The sequence below is a fragment of the Callorhinus ursinus genome, unplaced genomic scaffold, assembly GCF_003265705.2.
Source record: "Callorhinus ursinus isolate GAN/ISIS: 27379988/994484 unplaced genomic scaffold, GSC_fseal_2.0 scaffold27, whole genome shotgun sequence".
Lineage (NCBI taxonomy): Eukaryota > Metazoa > Chordata > Mammalia > Carnivora > Otariidae > Callorhinus > Callorhinus ursinus.
The window spans coordinates 4,144,437-4,157,946 of record NW_027397089.1 but is presented as its reverse complement, the minus strand read 5'-3'; the positions used below and the strand labels follow the sequence as shown (position 1 = coordinate 4,157,946).

At 36.6% G+C, this 13,510-nt stretch overlaps 1 protein-coding gene across 2 annotated transcripts in view; it reads right to left on the bottom strand.

Annotated features, from left to right (window-relative positions):
• The window catches only part of DENND5B (DENN domain containing 5B), a 182,814-nt gene that overhangs the window by 96,188 nt on the left and 73,116 nt on the right, over positions 1-13,510 (bottom strand). The window contains exons 2-3 of one of the 2 annotated variants that reach the window (XM_025879559.2): positions 10,963-11,028; positions 7,853-7,962 (exon numbers count right to left, since the gene is read on the bottom strand). In XM_025879559.2, the coding sequence (XP_025735344.1) occupies positions 7,853-7,962; positions 10,963-11,028 (176 nt within the window). The remainder of the gene's footprint in view (positions 1-7,852; positions 7,963-10,962; positions 11,029-13,510) is intronic. The other variant, XM_025879560.2, reaches the window with a different exon arrangement.

Genomic DNA, 13,510 nt, shown 5'->3' with positions numbered 1-13,510 from the left:
ATGCAATTCACCTTGAAAGTTACATGGCCTTCATTCAAACTGTCAACATTTTATTAAGTATCTTTATGAGCCAGGCCTTATGATGGTGACACAGGTGAGAAAGACAGACAGACATGTTCCTGCTCCTATGGAGCTTCCAGTCCAGTAAGGACGGCAGATGACTAAAAAATCATAAACTATAAATAAAGTATGGGAAGTGCTATGAAAGGGTAAATACAGACTGCCATGGAAAAAACACAGCAGGAGGACATAAATTAGAAAAGAAGGAGCTACCGGAAAAAAATAAAGTCTAAGTGGAAACCTGAAGATGAGTATAGCTGTTAGTGAGATGAAGAGAAGGCAGAGAGGATACATGTGCAAAAGCCCACAAGACAGAACATGAGGGTCTGAGGAAGTGACACATGTTTTCTGTGGGTGGGGAACAGAATGGAAGATGGGGGGAGGTTATCCTACACTGTTGGTGGGGATGAAAGCTGGTGTAGCCACTCTGGAAAACAGTATGGAGACTCCTCAGAAAGTTGAAAATAGAGCTACCCTACGACCCAGCAATTGCACTACTGGGTATTTACCCCAAAGATACAAATGTAGTAATCCGAAGGGGCGCCTGCACCCCAATGTTTATAGCAGCAATGTCCACAATAGCCACGCTCTCATCAAGACCATGGATGGCTCACTGAGAGTGCCTACAGCAAGGACCTGAAAACTTAGTTCTGTAAAAAAGCCAGATAATAAATATTTTAGGCTCTGCAGGCCTTAAAATCTTAGTCACAGCTACTCAGCACTACCATTGTAGTGTAAAAGCAGCCACTGACAACACATAAAGGAACGGGCATGACTTTGTTCCAATAGAACTTTATTTATAAATAGGTAGCCAGTTGGATTTGGCCTAAGGGCTGGTTTGCCCACTCCTGGCCTAGTCAAGTAAAATGTAATGAAGGTAACAAGTAACATTTTCGGGCTAAAAATGCAGTACAACTTCCATCTCTCTCTCTGGTCACATACACTAGGAGCTCTGAGCCAACATATAAGAAATGTGACTAACCTGAAGCTACCATGCTAGAGACCATATGGAGAGATCATACAGAGATAGAGGATTCCCTGGCGATGTTCCTAGCCCTGGAGATGTATCTGTGAGTGAACCTTCAGAAGAAGGTTCTAACTGACACCCAGTAGAGCAGAGGGTGCTTGCTAAACCCTACCCAAATTGCAGATTTGTAAGCAAAGTAACAGTTTTGTTGTTTTAAATCAAGAGTCAACAAACTTTAGTCCTTAGGTCAAATCCAATCAGCCACCTGTTTCGGTAAATAAAATTTTATTGGAACACAATAGTGCTCATCCATTTAAGCATTGTCTGTGTCTACTTTTGCACTACAACAGCAGAGATGAGTAACTGACAGAAACTGTATGGCCTACAATGCCTCAACTATTTACTATCTGGCCTTTTATGAAAAAAAAATTGCTAACCCATAACCCATGTTTTAAGCCACTTAAATAGTACTGGGGTGGTTTGTTATACAGCAATGAATAATGGAAACACTCCCTCATTTTCTTTAAGTTTCCACATAAATACTATCTTAAAGAACCTTCCTTTATCATTCCATAAAAAATACTGTTTTCATCCTATAAACGCCATTAAAATGTCACTTTTTCTCTAGAAAGTCTTTAGTATATGGGAAAGAAATTAAAGTCTTGGACTGCTGTATACAAATGTACATTGTATACTGACACACACTTCTAGTTTCTCTATTTTGTTTGGATCTCTAGACTGTAAGTGACTCAAGGACTGGTGCTATATTTCTATGACTATAAACGTGTAAGAGTACCACACACACAACAATATACTATTTGAGGCCATAAAAGGTGACTGATAATAAATATAAAAAGCAAAAAGCAAAAACCATGCAGTTTAGTATTATTAGGTCAGTGAAAATGTCTTTATATTTCATATCACTGAATATGAGACCTAGAAATTACGAAGGTAGCTTTACATAATTATTTTTATATATGTTGAAAAGAATTAAATTACTACGTATATTTGGGTAGAAGAAGACACAGAGTTAGGTAAACACACATAAATACCTGACTTTGTTAGAGGAAAATTTGTTTATTACTCATCTTGGGAATAGTTGTGTAAGGAAAGGCCATGGCAGGACCTTTTCATAGTTATGTCTTCACATTAAAACTGCTTTCTTTAACAACAAGAGGAGATCCTCTGCTGATTTATGAATAAAAACTCATCTGACACATCTACTACAGTTAATAAAGATTGTAGGAAGGAAGATTTGAATCCCTCTTACTCCAGGTTATGCTCAAATTTATTTGGGATAGTGCATACCATATATGTATTTGTTGAATGAATAAACAAACAAATGAACAAGAAAACAAACAAAACAACAGCTAGGGGTACAGGACCAGATTAGCTCCTCTCCTGATTAAGTCTATAGTTCTCTTTTTACATGTAGTAGGTAATACAGAAACGTAGTGACCTCCAAAGTCAAAATAAAGATTTAATTGATAGGCTTTCCTGACATCATAAACCACAAGATTACAGCTCCAACTGTTTTTGCACAGCTGCCAAATATTCCCTTAAGGTTTTGTAGCTTTCTTGAGCATGCATTCAAACATTTACAGGAAAAGCTTGCCAAAAGTTGTGCTCAAAGTAAAGAATGACTTTCTATGCTACAGATAACAGATGTTAAGAATTCTTAAATTCTCTTCTTACGAATCAAAAAAAGTAAGAATTACATTTCTAATCTGGGAACCATGACTTGGAAAATGCTACTGCCTTTTCATTTTTAAAAGTGAGAGTTCTTGTATGATGAATTGTCAGGTTTATTTTTCAGAAAATCTGAGACATAAAACAAGATTTGTTCATTAGGGCATTCAACAATCTCGTTATCCCTAATACTGACTTTTACTGACAACAGCCCCTCTCCAACCCACTCTCCCACACTAAAACAACTAAACATTTAGGGCTGTCACTGTTTACCAGATTGCTACTGGTAATCAGATTACTTTAGCCAAAGTAAGCTCACAGTGCTGTGTACCCCCCTCCTTGAGCAACTACATGTCCTTATTATCCCTCTGGACTATTTCAGGTGGTTTGGCTAGAATTTTAACAATTCCTTTTTCCATCTTCTATAGTTCAGTGACTTCCATGCCTTCTCTTATTATACAAATAAAAGATAAATTATTCAGAGTTGGTCTATTTGCCCCTCCTTTCTCCTACCTTCATTCCCTCTCTCCCTCCTTTTTCCTTTAATAAATATTTACTTTATGTCATATATTACATTAGATCTTGGTAATTCGAAAGACAAATACAAAAATAATCTCTTCAGGGAGTTCACAGTCTGGTAAAAAAGACAAACTAATGGCTATAAAATAATGCGATCAGTGCTGCTGCGGAGTATGTTCAAGACATTATAGAAATAGAGAAGAGAGAGCACCTAACTACTTCTGCTTAAGATGACTTTGCAGGGGAGGTAATACCTGACTAGACAAAGACAGGAAAGGGAAGTATTGTAAGTAAGCAAACATTCCTTTATTTATTCAATGACTTCAGCCTCTACTGTGTGTAAAACTAGGGATACAGCAATGAATAAGCGAGAGTTGTACCTGTCTTCACGGTGCTTACATTACAGCAGGAGACACAGAGCTGATAACTAGCTACATAATCATTTAATTCCAACTGTGATAGGTGCTACAAAAAGGTACAAGGTGCTAAAAGGTCCTAAGAGAACCTGATGGGACCTGACTGAATGTTGGAAGGGTGGTCAGAGATGGCTTCTCTGAAAAAATTGTGTTTAAAATGAAACCTGAAGGGTAAGAATTCACCAGGGGAAGGAGAAGTGGAAGAATCCTCCCAAGAGAAGTGGCCGCAGAAGCAGAAGCTTTAGTGTGAAGAATGGAAAGGAGCAGAAGTCCAGGTAAGAGAGTTTGGGGGTTTGGACTAAGGTTTGGGTGTATAGAAACAGAAAGAAGTAGATAGATAACTGACTGCACATGGAGAGGGTAAGAAAGTGAGAACTTTCAAGGATAATGCCAGATTTTCGGCTTAGGCAACTACGTGGATGGCTGTACCATTCACTGACCAAGGCTAGTGGGAAGACTGTGAATTCAGTTTTGGGCATGTTAAGTTTGAGATGCCCATGAAATATTCTAGCTCCAAAGTTAAGAAAACCAGTGGGCTTCCCTGGTAGTGGCTGGATTAGAGCCCCATTCCTATGGTTTTACTGTGAGATGAGAACTTAAACTTGGATGAAAATGAGGGCTTACTTTCATTCTAATGTCAAACCTATTAATCTAACTAAGGGTTATCCATCTCAAATTCAAGAACTTGCTGAGTCCGTAAAAAGTATATATAGCTCTTTTTCCTTCAAATCGTACAAGATGGGCATCTGAATAGGTTTTCTTCAGTCAACCCTTTACCTTTGCTCTTTGCTCATCATTCCACCCTACCCTTTTTTGTGACCAAAGTAAATAGTAAATTGTAAACTTAGAGCTTTATAGATTATAAAAAGCTTTATAACAGTTATGACTTTTTTTTTAAGATTTTATTTATTTATCAGAGAGAGAGAGACAGAGGCAGGCAGAGGGAGAAGCGGGGTGGGACTCGATCCCAGGACCCTGGGATCATGACCTGAGCCGAAGGCAGACGCTTAATGACTGATCCACCCAGGCGTCCCACAGTTATATGACTTTTAGTTACTTAAAATTTAATCATATATCAGATGTTTCATTTAGAATAGATATACAATACAGAATCTTTATATTTCATATAAGCTGCTTAAAAAGGTATTGATCATATTTTCTTCCTAACAATCCCTAGGTTCACTACATTCTTAAAGATAAGATCTGCTGACCAGAACCTTATATAAATAGTCATGGATGCCAAAATGCAGATTACCTCAAAGAGATCTGAAATGGGGGAGGAGGAGGCAGGGGACCTTTGGCTCCATTTGCAATGCTTTGCTTCATTTAAGAGAAAAAGCACTGACCTGAAGCAAATTTGTCAATGTTGAAATGTGTCAGTTCTGGGTATATGACTGTTGTATTGTTTTGTTTTATGATACTTTCCCCTACCCCTTTTTTTCCATGAAGATCTCTCAATCAGTAACCAAAAGAGACATAAAAAGCAATTAATTCAGAAACAATTTCACCTGTCATTATTTATTTTCTATTACATTTGCATGGCACTCATGGAATTTTTTTTTTTTTTATTTAACAAAGTTCATTGCTTTGGAGTATTTAATTTCTGTATGAGATTAATGACCCTTCTTCAAAGCACCACTGTTGCTTGTTAAAAAATGACTGATATTATAGAAGGTGATGACTCGCTGGGAGTGGGATTTTGCTAAAGGCAAGAAGAAAGCTTTATACCTCTAGGTGGGAATAAATTATAGCTTCATACACATGTACTTACTAATAAATCAGAGGGAAATAAGGGCAGTAAATCTATACCCAAATGCAGACTAGTTTAATGGGATGCTTTTCAGAGATTTTCAAGGAAAGCCAGCAATTCCTTTTAGATTTGCAGCAATAACCAAAATGCTATGTGGTGCTTAACCATCAAACACAAGCCTATGTGTTTATTCTTCATAGGAGACTTTGGTTGCTTACATAACATAATCCCAGAGGCAAGAGGAAAGAAAGTAACAAAGATTAAGGAAGCTGATCCCTGCTTTAAAGATGAATGCTTTACAGACCAAGGCTAAAGCTATCATGGATGTCTCACTATTAATGCATTCAAATGATTAACAGAAAGAAAACACACCAAGTGTGGCATTTTGTTCCAAATGACTATGGATTCATACTGTAGTAAAAACCATTCTAGTTTCTCACAGCTGAATTTATACTTTGAAATACCTTACTAATTTAAGAAGTCAAGTGTTGTAATCTATTTACATTCTTATCTAGGTTTCCATTGCTTCATTTAGACACTCTTTTCTTTAATACTTTTCTATTAATTTGCTGGCACAGCAGCTGATAAATTATTTTTTGTCATTGCTGTTTGTTGACAATTTTAGTCAGAAGCTTGCCTGTGTTCCTCCAAGTGTCATAAATATAACAAACAGTTGTGTTCTACTTAATATCTATGGTGCTGTCTTCACCAAAGACGAGGCCCCACAGTATTAACGTCCAGCAAAATGGCATCTCCAATTAGAGAAATAACTACACTGTGTTCTGTGAGGAATCAAAGTCAGAGAGCCAAGTGCCTTGGGTATCTGTACTTAGAAAAAGTACCACTACTCCCTCTTTGTAGAAAACTCAGACTGGAATGAATTTACTGTGATACAGAAATACCACAAAAGATCCAATGTGACCCACGTCATTTTGGTGCAGGTCAAAACTAAGTTATATCATTTTTCTTTGGGGGAGGGAGGCAGCATGTAGTTGGGGAAAAAGTGAGCTAGAGAGTAAAAATGATCTGGATTTAACTTCTGAGACTCCCTGCATAACTTTGGGTTAGTAATCTCTGTAAAATATAAGAACTCTCACTGGGCACATGTCAGCATATGTGAAAGTAACATACATGAGATATCTGGCAGGTATCTATTGTATATTAATTTCCTTACCTTATTACAGTATCATTTCATAATGGGATCTTTTAAGCTCTACTACCTTTAAAATTCTAAAAAAGAACTACATCTATCAGTGTCTCAGTCCACTGTTAATTATTTCTGTGCCTATTATGCCTGATATCTGATTTGCTCACTTAGGTGTACCCTGATTCTTATAATCACAGAATTCCATTCATGGAATCCCAAAGTATTACCCAGGCTTCTTACTGGGACCCTCCTTAAATAATCTGAAAACTATGACTATTTCTAAGAATCTCTTAAGGGACTTATAACCACCATTGGTAACTCACTGCATTAATTCAAATTCCTTATACACAAATTCCTACTAATGTCTAAATGATGAATTCAAGTTCCTTTTCCTCTTTACTTTGTGAGTATAATAAATTACAGGCCCATCATACAACATTCCTTGAAATATGAAAACTGTAATCGTGTTCCTTCTATCAGGATCCTCTCCAAGCAAAGAAATACTACTCTTTATCAAAGCTTCTATGTATTAATTAATACAAACCCAAACACAGCTTAACAGTAGGAAAAGAAAATGGGCTTTGAGGAACACATGCACCCGGATGTTCAAAGCCGCACTATCTACAATAGCCAGATAATGGAAACAGCCCATGTGTTCATCAAGTGACAAATGGATAAAGAAGAGGCGGTATATACACACAATGGACTATTACTCAGCCATAAAAAAGAATGAGATCTTGCCATCTGCAACAACATGGATGGAGCTAGATAGTATTATGCTAAGTGAAATCAGTCAGTGAGAGAAAGACAAATACCATATGATTTCACTCATATGTGGAATTTAAGAAATAAACGAGCATAGGGGAAAAAAAGAGAGAGACAAACCAAGAAACAGACTCTTAACTACAGAGAGCCAACTGATGGTTACCAGAGGGGAGGTGGGTGAAATAGGTGATGGGGATTAAGGAGGGCAGTGCACTTGTGATGAGCACCGGGTGATGTCTGTAAGTACTGAATCACTATACTGTACACTTGAAACTACTATTACACTGTATGTTAACTAACTGGAATTTAAATAAAAACATAAAAAACAAAGAAAATTGGCTTTGAGGGTCTGTTAATTACATTTATCTGCCCTGGGGACTGTAGGAAAAGTAACTTAACTTCTCTGAGCTTCATTTCCACGTCTATGAGGACAATATTATCTACCTTAAAGAATTATTTAAAACATCAAATGAAATAACGTAGACACTGTCATCTTAACGAAATAAAAAGAAGGCTAAAGAGTAAAAAAAACTACATACCATGTTCACTGCATCTTGATCAAAAGGGTTCCATTCTATATTCTCAGGATAGTGGGCCAACACTTTGGATTTGAATGTTCTTCTCAAAGGACTCTGGTCAAAGTTTTCACCTATAACAAATAATTAATAATTAGTTGATATTTAGAATTGTTTCAAAAGCATGTAGTTTTATTTTTTAGATATACTGACAGATAAATGTTGAAATCTGATTCAATTTCTACCTCTAACAGTCTGAGTTGTAAAATTCTCAATGGAACTGTTAATGAAAGGTTACTGAAAAGAAACTGTTAATAAAAAATATGCATTTAAAACTTCAGAATCTGAATTTCAACATCTTGGGCAGACAACTATACTAAAAATCAAGATCTACTCAAATAATCTTTGCTGTAACCTAATTATTGTCCTCATTTCAATATGTGGTGATAAAAAAATCTACCTGGAAACATCTAATTTATTAACAAAACATCCCAAATTTAGCATCCTGAATCATACTTCTGATCCTAAGATTTTGTACATGGACAGACACAACGCTGCTGCACTCAAAGGAGGCAATTTTGCTGGAGCTGCCACAGAAATTTGACAAGTGTGACTGCATCCAGGCTTTTACAAGTAACAGAATTAACAGAATTAGAAACATCATTACTGAGTGTCTAGTAGACACACTAAACCTATGAAAAGAAACAAGCTATTCCAAGCCAAACTCATCACCTGTCAAAATTCAGGAAAAATAAAGGCAGGCTATACTTCGATTATTATATATAAATAAACTTCAGTTATAGCTGTCAGCTCAGTTCTTTATCTTCTTGACCAAATTAATTCCCATGAGACCTGTTCCCCCCAAATGCCTCAGTTCCATAAAATATGTTAATGTGGATGGCTCTTAAATTCTCAATGTCAAAAAGTTGAGACTGAAGAATAGTTTGTGTAAAACACAAACTATTATATCAAAAGATAAATGCTACTTACCAGTATTTGTACAAGTAAAAATACCAAGTAATTTATAAATCATAATTGGGCATCATTTTGGTAAAAATATGAAAAGATGGATACTAAAACACCTTTTAGTGCAAAACTTAACAGATCACAAAAGGAGGGAAAAGTTACACTCTAAAATCTTGTTGGAAACCGCAATATAAAATACACAGAAGCTTTTCTGAATAAAGGCACATAGTTTATTAAATAGATTTGCTGCAGAAACTGTATTGTTTCTAACAAGCTCTGGTTAATGATTGTTTTCCTCTGGATTCCTCTTACTTATCTAGGCAAATGTTTCATCTCTAGTTTTCTACTCCATATATTTATCTTCTAAGAGACAGAATAGAGAGCTTTCACTTCTAGAAGAAAAAGTGTCAAAAGCATCCCTGAGGATGGTTTATGAATTTCTGCAACATGCCTATAGAGTATGTTTACAAAGTCAATGGAAAAATGTGGAACTGTCCATGAGTCAGTGTGCCTGAAGAAGAGTCAGGATTCAGAATACCTGACTTCAGGAAGGGCAAATGACATTCTTTAAGCTGACACTAGATTCTCATGCAAACACTAAGAATTTTTAGATTATTCACTTCTTCATTAAAAAAAAAAGACGATGACTAGGGGAACTTGGGTGGCTCAGTTGGTTAAGCATCTGCCTTTAGCTCGGGTCATGATCTCAGGGTCCTGGGATAGAGCCCTGCATTCGGCTCTCTGCTCAGCGGTGGACAAGTCTGCTTTTCCCTCTCCCTCGCCCTCTGTGATCTCTCTTGCTCTCACTCTCTCTCAAATGAATAAAATCTTAAAAAATAAAAAAGACTACTTTTCACTTCACTTTAAGTCACAGAAAACACAAAACAAGAATTCCCTCTTGGTTCTAAAGGTCTATGCTGCTGACTCTGCTACTGACACAGGAACAGGATATCCTCAGATAATATACAGCAACCAAGAATGCCTCTCCTTCACCCACCAACATATACCAGAAATGTTTATTTTTATCATAAGTGTAAATAAAATGTGAAACACTGTGGGGGCAGAAGAAACAGCACATAATGCAAGATATAACTCCTTGCAACACTTACCTTTTAATTAATTCCTGCCTGAGTCTGGTTAAAATAGTAACATTATCTTCATTCATATATCAAGTTATTAATGGGACAGAGGATAAATCAGAAAAGCCATGACAGTGTCATTTTCAATATAATTGTTCTGTTAACTAAGGAACAACACCACACCCTCCTGAAGCACAATGGAATCACCCAGAAGATAGAGAAGGAAAACCACCTTTTTCAGAGAGAAAAAATTTCACAAAAACAAAAAAATGAAAACACTCAATGAAACAGAAACACATATCTAAGAAAAGAAAAACAGAACCACCACCACCACCACAAGCTACTACACTGCCAAAAAGGGGGGGCAATAGGAAAGGTCATTGCTGTATATATATATAGCTGTCTTGGCAAATACCATTTTGAAGTAAATTAAGGGAACAACCAACCATGTAGAAATTCCGATAACTGTTAAGGCTTTAGACATGAGTGGATGCAGTTATCACTACTATTACCAGCCAAAGAAGAGAATCCTGAAGATGACTTTTGGAGATGGGCAGTGGGGGGAACAACCTAGTCTTCTCATTTTGAACCCATGTTATAAATGAACTTCTAACTTAGAATTTACTGTGAGGACTTAGCAGGAGAAATGAATCAGTCTAAGAATTTGGGTTCCCAGGCAATTGAAATGATACATAAGCATTCTTTACTTAAAATCCACCTTTTAAACACTATACTGAAATGAACAAGGATTATAAATTTGTGCAAATATTAATATTCCCCACTACAAATGCATATAAACTTAATTCCAAGTAATACTGCCAAGTAAACTGCTACTAAATTTAAGCTGCAATTCAGCCCTTCCTTCTAAGAAAATAGCATGTATCTGCCAAGAGAGCTTAAGACCAGTGAATAATTTTTTCAAGGCTTGAAGCAAATGAGTTCTTTACAAAAATTAAGATGCAGATGAAAGAACAGAAATACAATATAATACCTATTTTTGCCCAAGCAAAACTGAAAAAAAAAAACAGTTATGATGGGCTTGGGGTGAATTAAAATAATGATTTCTAACACCTTAATTTTTATTTTTACCTGAAGTCGTATTTGCAGTATCTTGGCTCTTGCCATGACGATCTGCTTCTAGCCATTGGTACAAAACTACATAATGTAACAGAAACAAAAAACTTTATAAACAAAGAAACACAAACACAAAAGCAAAATGACTTTGAAGAATGGAAAATGAGAATAACAAATTAAACAAAAGCAATAAACATGAGACATTAACATCAATGGAATGTAGCTTAACACCTATAGTATACAACTTATAAGCTATTAGTAATAAGAAAGCACAGAGAATAGGTAATTGTATTTTAATGTAAGAAGTGAAATACTATTTAAACATTTGTAACAGTTATTCATATGGGAAAAAAGCACATATATTCTTCTCAATGCTGATTTGAAGAGAAGTATCAGGAGAAAGCTAATGTTTCCATAGTCAGACAAAATATAAGACAAAATGACCAACTTTAAAAATTACACCCCAACTTCTGCACACCTATCAGAATGGCTGAAGTCCAAAAAACGGACTATACCAAATGCTGACAAGTACAGGAAGTAACAGTAACTCTCATTCACTGTTGGTGGGAATCCAAATTGGTACAGCCACTTTGGAAGACAGCTTGGCAAATTTTTTTTTTTTAAGATTTTATTTATTTATTTGACAGAGAGAGAGACACACAGCAAGAGAGGGAACACAAGGAGGGGAGTGGAAGAGGGAGAAGCAGGCCCCCCGCAGAGCAGGGAGCCTGATGTGGGGCTCAATCCCAGGAACATCACGACCTGAGCTGAAGGCAGATGCTTAACAACTGAGCCACCCAGGTGCCCCCAGTTTGGCAATTTCTTGCTAAGCACAGTCTTACCATAGGATCCCATAGCTCTGCTCTAAACTGGACAAAAATATCAGACAAATCCCAAGAGAAGCAATCTATAATATACCTGATGAATATCTGCCCAACTACCAAGGACATCAAAAATAAGGGAAGTCTGAGAAGCACTCACAGCCAAGAGGAGCCTAAGGAGACATGATAACTGAATATAATGTGGCATATTGGATGAGATCCACCAAGAGAAAAAAGGACTTTAAGTAAACACTAAGGAAATCCGAATAGGATATATATAGACTTTAGTTAACAATTATGTATCAATTGATTTGTTAACTGTAACAAATATACTACTGTAAGATGTTAATGACAGGAAAAACTGTGTGCATGGGGGGGGATATGAGGTATATGGGAACTCTTATCTTCTCAATTTTTCTAAAATCTAAAACTCCTCTAAAAATCAAGTCTGTTTTAAAAAGCATTCCAATATATAAGATAAGGACAAAATCATATTATATCCAATCTTGTAAGTAACCTACCTTTTAAGAAATCATTCTATGCAAACAGGAGCTGAAGTATGCTCTGTACTAAGATTCCATTTAATCAACTATCCCTTTATGTGCTATTAACTAGGAAGTGTCAACTCTTGGAGGAAGTTTTACGACCGTTAAGGACACAGGCTGTTAGGAAATTCACACTAAACCTCTCTAACTGTAGCTTTGAAGAGTATAAAAAACTTCTGAATAGGTTACCCAGACGTCTACAACTTTTAGACATTCAGTCTTCTCTTTAAAGAGTTAAATAATGATAATGTAGGGTCCTAATTGCCAGGGAATCTTCCTGTCTATACCTGGAAGGTCTGAATGATCTCAGGACAAAGGCAAAACTTCTACTCTGAGGGGGCTATTGGCCCACAGATACTGTGAAAGTTCTGTATCCCAGTCAAGGTTTGCAGAAACTTTGGACACTCTCCCTTCACAAAACAACAAGAGAAAAACCAAAGAGCTGGGGAAGGTAGCCTATGGAACTCCTGGACCGAAGGAAAAAAGGAACTAACTGATCCATTATAAATCCTGAAATCACCAAGGAGGTTATCTGGATCTTTCCAGACAGCCAGGTGGTATACTGACATTTATCATCAGGGATAGATGGCCCAAAGCAGACCTTTGAATAGCCCCCACACGTACACCCATGCAGTGTGCAAGGTCACTGGCTGAGGGTGCCCCAGTGGGCACACAAGTCAGTATACTCCCCTCCAGGATACTGCACACTTCTGGGAGGCAAATGATTGTTATGATTGGGACTAGCAAGGAAGAATTCGAGAAGCAGACCTCACTCATTTTTTGCCTTTCTAGTTTACAGGAAGCAGACCTCACTCATTTTTTGCCTTTCTAACTACTCATTAGAATACAGAAGTAGCAGATTAGAGAAGTATTAGGCCATGACACAAAAATCTCCCCATTTGGAAAAAAGCAAGTATGGACTTTACAACTGACAATGAATATCACTCTCACAAAAATGAGATACAAAGTAGAGGAAACTAATCCATTAACTGGTCTAACAATTCTGCCTAACTTTCATCTAAAGGCTATTTTGCCCTGATTAAGGTAGAAACTCTTGGGTGCATTTAGGGTTTCACTAGGAATATTTACCAATAGTTTAATTACTTAATATAGCTCCTGTTTCTGGTTTTACCAGAGAAAAAGAAAAAAAAGGATAAAATATGAAAGCTATTCCAAGTCAACTTACAGAGAATTATA